This window comes from Clarias gariepinus, chromosome 14, assembly GCF_024256425.1.
Source record: "Clarias gariepinus isolate MV-2021 ecotype Netherlands chromosome 14, CGAR_prim_01v2, whole genome shotgun sequence".
NCBI lineage: Eukaryota > Metazoa > Chordata > Actinopteri > Siluriformes > Clariidae > Clarias > Clarias gariepinus.
In genome coordinates, this window is record NC_071113.1 from 27,023,394 (window position 1) to 27,031,374 (window position 7,981).

Below are 7,981 nucleotides of genomic sequence, written 5' to 3' on the forward strand. Positions count from 1 at the left end.
TCATAACTTGTGACCAAGATTATTTATGAAGGCGTTCCATCTTATTAAACAGTAACTACCTGTCACAAAAAAAGCTATTATGTTTCACAGTGTATGTATCAAACACACATCAAACAGGACAAGCTCAGCACTCCTAGGTATGAATGAATCCCTGTTAGGACCTAGTTTGTTCTGTACTTGTTTCAGCCAAGCTGCAGGATTTATGCGCCGCTCTATGTGACGTCTCTTCCCAAGTCCTGCTTGAAGTTCAAAGGAGGGATACTCGAGCCGGCTCCATGTACAGGGAACTGAGATTGGTTGGTCATCGGCCGGGGAGAAGAAAACCGGTCTTTTCCTCATACATTATTTTAATTGGGTGGCTGCGCAGGAGGAGGTGGGGCTACCCGGTATTTTCCTTGTTCTTATTGGCTGGTTGTGAGCTGGGGGCGGAGTAACCCGGTTGTATTCTATTTAAATTGTTTTGGGAGCGCAGACTGACGAGCACATGAGTGTAAGCGTGCTTTAGGATCCGGCTGAGCACGTGGGTGTGTTTAGTTTATTTTATGGTAACAGATGCAGCGGACACCAACGTGGGAAGCGACAAGCCTCTTTGGATATACCGTGTAGAATGCTTTTTCTTTAGCTTGCTTTGTTTCGCTTTTGACTCCCAATGACCCAGGTAAGACTGAATGAATAGGATGAATGATTTTGTTCGCTTGACACACATTTATATATATATATATATATATATATATATATATATATATATATATATATATAATCGCCCATTGCTGTGTATGGTAGGTCTACTATCCTGCAAGCTTTGCGTGCTAAAGGGGAGGAAATGCCGGCTATTATGTAATTATATTACTACTTAAAAGCCAAGGAAATGGGAATGGGGAAAAGATGCATTAATAGCCTAGACTATGCATAGCCTAAAAAACTAAAAGTGAATACTCTAAAAACTATTCACCTTAGTAAGAACACTCACACTTTAGTAAGAACCTAACATGATTAAACTGGGAGGGAAGAAGGAGCTCAGAAATGCACTGCATGATAAAAATGTGCAGAGTGTTTCTTCTGCTTTGCACCTGTTGGAACTCATAGGACGCTTCTTCTGACTTGCTCGCTTCCAGAGCAGATGGGTTGCTGTAAAGGCACAACCACAAAAAGGTGTTGTTGTTTTTTTAATGGTTTATATTCTCATTAGAATAAACTCTTGCGCGTTATGCGGTAACAGCGGCGCGCGTATTGGAAGAGCGCGCGCACTTGTCCCTTCGCACCTTTTTGTTTGTTTGCTTGTTTTTAATATTTTTTAGCCAGCCTGCTGATTAAGCTACATATCAATGGCAGTGTTGATTCACTCATACATGACTCTTTTCCAAGCTAAACTGGCACGATGTGCCGTTTAAGACACGTTTGATGGATAAGGGTTTGATCCCTCCGGAGTAATTCCTGCAAATCAAAAATACCCCGTCACAGAGTTTTTAGGTCACATTTTCCACTGTGTGTCTCTGTTTTACGCTATTAAATAAACACTCCTCCTAGACATAAACATTGTTATATTTCATTTCATTTACTCAAAGAAACAGTCCCATCTGTTAATCTGCCCATGTGCATTGCCAGGTATTTGATCGTTTATCCAGTAGAATATATTGTACCATTTCCAACCATCAGATTTCAAAGGCTGCTCAGGTTTATCTTTGTCACAAATCATTCTAAATCACATTTAATCCATTAAAAAGCTATTTCAGTTGCCTTCACTGGCTTGGACACAATCAACCCGGTGATAAAACCATGCTGATGGTTGCAGTACTTACTACATTCAGTAAAAAAAAAAAAAAAAAAAATCTTGTAATCTCTATCCTGTACATCTTTAATACAATTTTCCATTGGGATAAATAATAGATTAAACAAATAGATAATCTATTTATCTATTTTGTACAAATATATTTGACATAGAAATTGGAATTGGAGTGGTTTAGAATGAAAGAAGGGCACTTTTTTTTTTATTTTTAATCTTTAATCTCTTTACTGGTACACATGCACCATAGGTTAAGGAGTACAAATGATGCACCGTTGAGAGTATCATCCAAGCAACAAGGAAGAGTACAGATCAGTACCTATTTGTATGAATAAGCAAATCTTAAACTGTTCACCCAATCATTTTATTCCTTCACAAAACATGTTACGTTCTGAGTGTATAGAATGTAAACCTTTAAGAAATATTTTCTTATAGCTGGTTGTTGTAGGATCATGTAAAGAATATGTACTGTAGAGCAGACCTAGGAACATAACATAATGAGTAATGCTATAGTGCTCACAGGCCTAGCCATACACACCTGAGAGAAGATGAGGTCCCAGGATGAGCTCTCAATCCCATCGGTCTCACAATGCTGTGCCAAGCAGAAAGAAACAATCACAAACCATTCCTTTCTGCTAGAGGTTGTGGAAATCAAATTGGTATTAGAGTAGCTTTCATTAGAATTCATGTAAAAATATCTCTGATTAAACCATTGTTCTGTAGATTATGTTTTGAAAAGCAGCAATCACGTCAATAAAAAGTAAAGTGATGGAAGGCTCAGTGCTAGTTTACACTTAAGTGCTTACTCATCCAGCCTACTCGCAACTGTGGAATGATGATGACCGGATTCAAACTTGGCTACCAAAACACAACCAGAAGTCCACCATGATGAGAACTGATCTTAGGCATGATATGGCCCAGACGAAAAATGCTGCACTTTGGCCAACTCCAGGTTCTCCAAATTCTATAAAATCCTTTAATGTGGCTGTTCATAGTTCAGGCTCTTTTGGCCCATCATTCAATTGCCATTGACATAACTGGCCCTTATTTGCCTGAACTAAACCATATTTGGCCCGGAATAATCTGCTATCTGGGCAGGCCGGCATACTCAAAATAATCTGTTTTAGAGTGTGGTTGGAAAAGTTTCCAGGACTCTGCTACTGGTTAGGGAAATCCAGCCAGTGTGTACCAGTGCACTGGTAAAGGATGTAGTCATGCAAAACATTTTCCATCTTCCCTGACTGTGTGATTAGCAAAGTATGTGAAAATGGGCATTAATAATGCACCAGTGAGCAGTAAGGCTGGTGGAGCGTGGAGTGAACAGGTTGACAAATACACTGGTGGGCATTAAAGTGCTGCAAGCGACTGCTGGAAAGCAGTCTTGTGCTTCGAGGCAAGTAGAAATTCCTATCTATTCTGCTGCTGAGGCCATAATTGCACATATTTACACAACACCCAACACATTTATTGTTTGTTCCACAGGTGAAACTGTACAAAATCGTATTAGAAAAGCACAGTCAGCAAAATGCAATGTAACACTGATGTGACATGAGATGAATTTTCCATGGGATTAAGAAAGCCTTTAGTCAAATATTAAAATTGCCTTTTAATTGTAGTGCTGAAAAAAAACAGAGCAACTTTACAGCTCTTGAGAATGGGTGCTAAAATGGGCGCATTCTACAGTTTTGAGCCAAAGTGATCATTTAGCTTTATCCTTCAACTTATTTTGTAATAGGACTTGCTTTGGTCTTAAATATTGTGATTATATTTATATAATTAATTATCATTGTCTCTACATTTCTTGTTTGGTAGGACACTTCATTGGTGAAAAAGAAAGAGCAGATGAGAGACGAGTGATCAGCGCACACAAGGCCCTGCAGACCTTTCTGTCAATCAAAAGGTCTAAGTGGAGCAGAGAGACGCCTGTTGCGTCCGGCTTTGAATAGCCCCACCATTTCCTTCTTGTGTTGGTCTCCGTGAGCGTTTCAAAACTGTTTCTCCAACGCTTCTTCCAGAAACTCAGACTGTTTTCCAAAGCAGAAGCAGCACAGCCCTCCCAGACAGAGGTGATGGGAAGTGTGCGGGCTAATCGCTACAGCATTGTGTCATCAGAGGAGGACGGGATGAAGCTGGCCACTATGGCGGTGCAGAATGGCTATGGGAATGGAAAGAGCAAGGTGCATACTCGGCACCAGCCCCAAAGCAGATTCGTCAAGAAGGATGGACACTGCAATGTACAGTTCATCAATGTGAGTGAGAAGGGTCAGCGCTATTTGGCTGACATTTTTACCACTTGCGTGGACATTCGCTGGCGCTGGATGCTTGTCATTTTTTGCTTGGCATTTTTGCTCTCGTGGCTGTTCTTCGGATGTATCTTCTGGCTTGTGGCCATCTTCCATGGAGACCTGGAAAGCAACAGTCCAAAATGTGTTTCAAATGTGAGCAGCTTCACTGCAGCTTTTCTTTTTTCCATCGAGACACAGACCACCATTGGTTACGGCTACCGATATGTGACTGACGAGTGTCCCATTGCTGTCTTCATGGTGGTCTTTCAGAGCATAGTCGGCTGCATAATTGATGCTTTCATCATTGGCGCAGTCATGGCCAAGATGGCCAAGCCTAAGAAGCGAAATGAGACTTTGGTATTCAGCCACAATGCTACCATTGCGATGAGGGACAGCAAACTTTGTCTAATGTGGAGAGTTGGCAACTTGCGCAAGAGCCATCTAGTAGAGGCCCACGTTCGAGCTCAGCTACTTAGGTCTCGTACTACAGCAGAGGGGGAATACATACCGCTGGACCAAATAGATATTGATGTGGGCTTTGATAGTGGCATTGACCGTATATTTTTGGTTTCTCCAATAACCATCGTCCATGAGATTGACGAGGACAGCCCATTTTATGACATGAGCAAGCAGGATCTGGACAGTTCCGAGTTTGAGATTGTAGTGATCTTGGAAGGTATGGTGGAAGCAACAGCCATGACAACACAGTGCCGTAGCTCGTATCTGGCCAGTGAGATCCTCTGGGGACATCGTTTTGAACCAGTCCTGTTTGAGGAGAAGAACTATTACAAAGTTGACTATTCGCGCTTTCACAAGACCTATGAAGTGTCCAGCACCCCGCTGTGCAGTGCCAGGGACCTTGCAGAGAAAAAATATATCCTTTCCAATTCCAATTCCTTCTGTTATGAGAATGAGGTGGCGCTTCCGAACAAAGAGGAGAAGGAGGAAGGAGATGGGGGTGGACTAGTGCCCATGAGCACACACACTGACACTGGCTCAGACTCTGACCACAATCCAGCCAATGTTCCCTTAGAGTCACGGCCGCTGAGGCGAGAATCAGAAATATGACTTTTCAGGCCTCTTGCTTGTGAATTGCCTGTTGATCAAATAGGCACATTTAGCTGAACTGAGGTCCTGAGGAAGCGCAGACTTAAGCTGACGGTACAGCTGCAAAGAGAGGATAAGAGATGAACTGAACAAGTGCGTTCATGATGAATATATTCGGTTTCTAAAGAGGCATTGCACTGAAAACGAGTGCACATAAAGGGGTGGGTGGGTTTATCCAATTATGTAACACTACCTTTCAGAGCATTGCTCTTCTATGGCACACAGTGGAGAGGATGTAACTGCTATGTAAAACTTGAAAATATCGGGCATGTCTTCCTGTGCATTTGTCCAGCAGTGGCAGATTGATATGAATGGGCTAAAAAAAATAAGAGTGTTTTAATGATGCATGGATGATCTCAAGTCATGTGTTGTGGTTCATACCTGTATATTGTGGAAGAGGAAAAACTGTTACTGACAATAATGTGTGCACGTTTACCTTAATTTATGCCTTGTATTACATAGCCACGCATCTCCAATGTAGAAAATCTTTACTTCCAACATAGGGCAGTAAGATAGTACAGACAGATGTAAGTTCTAATATATTATAGACGTCCAATCTTTCACATAGTAATGATGGATATCTAATATTTAATGTTTTAGCATTTGTCCCACCTATTGGTAGTCCAAAGGCCTCAGTTGGGGTCAAAGGTATCCCTGAAATAGTCCTGTTGGGGACTTCTAATGTAGATGTGTGTGACCTGTGGCCACAATACAAACAGTTTACTTGTTATGTAATGTTGCTAATGTAATGAGTAGTTTGCTTTGTGTGGGTCATTTGGGCTTAATTGCAGGCTTGGCAGCAGGCTCAGGAGCTGGGGGAAATGCAAGGAACATGCCTGTTTACAGTGGTAACTCCCATAGGGTCAAACTGGTGACAAAGCCAGACACAGCAGTCATCCCATCCACTGGGGAAGAGAGGGTGAGAATGCGCTAATGAATGTTTTTCCATACATGCTGCTATCTTGCATCTTATATTAGGGTTTTTGAGAAGACTGAAATATTCTAAAGAGTATTCTAAACAAGGCATCAAATTATTAAATGATATTAGATGTAGGTCTATAGGACAAACGAAAAATATTTTGATAGGGTATTAGTTTTGTTTGTTCAGATATTTTTGTCAGATTTCTTTTTTTTTTGTTGTTTTTTTAATTCAAAGACAATTGTGATATTTTAAAGAAAAATATCAGAGATCATAAGAAACATGAAGGCTACAGGGTAGCCTCGTAAGAACACTCCTTATTGCTTAAATGTCAGTGTTATTATATTATATTAATATTATGTTATATAACATTATATTATAGTGCTGCATAATTAAGTGTTCCATGTTTGCTATAAAAGTGTAGATTTGCATAAAAATATATTTTTTTACAACAAAACCCAAATGTTTAACATATAAAACTGCACTGTATTGTGGCCTTGAGATTTAAGGTAGCTAATTTTTTGTAGAGTTAGTGTTTTAGGGTTTTTTTTTTTGTTTTTGGTTTGTTTTAATTTCATAACGTTTTATTTAACACTATGGTCTTTCTTTACCTGACGAGCTGCAGTTCAACCCTTATGGCTCATTCGCTACATGGGCCAGGTCATTGAAATCTGTAGGACTGATCAATTAGACCGGAATCACGTCACCAGCACTGAGCTCAGGATGGATCATAACCTGAGATTTCATGCTATCAGCTGATGTTGTGCTAGCCTTTATGCATGTCAGGAACATTTACATTTAGGCATTTAGCAGATGCTCTTATCCAGAGCGACTTACAGAAGTGCTTTAAAGTTTCCGTCATTGAATAGACTACACAGATACTAACCTTTCTATCAGAGCAAAAATTCTCCAATGCTCTCTAAACGGAGATAATAATATTCAGATCAACATATGCTTTCTTTATTTTAAGTGTTACACACAAAAATCTTACACAATCTACTTTTGCATTAGCTTTGCGTGAGTTTTTTTTTTTTTTTCTTTCTTTTGTGCATTATCTAAATAAAGTAACACTAGGTTATTAGCCAAACTCAATAGGCCTGATGAATACTGACCTATCAAAATGAAGAAGCCTGTCTCAATGGCTGATGGTCTGTGTGCAGTTTCTCCTTAGTTTGTAAATATCCAAATACTTTTTGCAGTCTGTTTTTTTTCTATCAGTCTTCCTTGTACTGCAAAAAAAACAATGGAATGTACAGATTTTTATATTATGACTAATATTATTGAAGTTATTATTATTGTAATAATTATTGTACATGCTATTTTATTTCTGTTTTTCAATAAAATATGAATGGAGAATCAAAGAAAGTGTTTCCAGACATTTACTGTGTTTGTATATATTAAATAATCCTTTAAATCCTTTAGCATTCCAAAGTATCGACCCCCTGTTACTGATTGGAAAGATTTCACAACGTTTAATGTCAACAATGAATTAGCAAAATTGAAACATTTTTCCCGCAAAAGTTAAACATTTATTGTGGACATTGGGTGGAATGATGTTAGATCATTTCTCTACCTCTCTCACTTTTTGCTTATTGGCATTTGACAGATGCCCTTATCCAGAGCAACTTACATTTTTATCTCAGTATACAAACGAGCAGTTGAGAGTTAAGGGTCTTGCTCAAAGACCCAACAGCAACACATTGGTGGTAGTGAAGTTTGAACTTGGGACCTCCTAATCATCAGTCTAACGCCTTAACCACTAAGCTACCCCGACCCACATAGCACTTTATTAGCCTTTTAAATAAATAATAAAGGATCAAAAAGACTCCTACTCCTAACATCATGGACAATAGAAAAATACCAGCGTCATACCCATGCACTCCTCGT

The 7,981-nt window shown here is 39.6% G+C and overlaps 1 protein-coding gene across 1 annotated transcript; it reads left to right on the plus strand.

Moving 5' to 3' along the window:
- The first annotated feature begins 501 nt into the window (after positions 1-501).
- Positions 502-7,459, plus strand: kcnj2a (potassium inwardly rectifying channel subfamily J member 2a). The gene is made up of 2 exons (XM_053511002.1): positions 502-658; positions 3,596-7,459. The coding sequence occupies exon 2, from the start codon at positions 3,853-3,855 to the stop codon at positions 5,134-5,136; it is 1,284 nt and encodes a 427-aa protein (XP_053366977.1). The 5' UTR covers positions 502-658; positions 3,596-3,852; the 3' UTR covers positions 5,137-7,459.
- Positions 7,460-7,981: the final 522 nt, after the last annotated feature.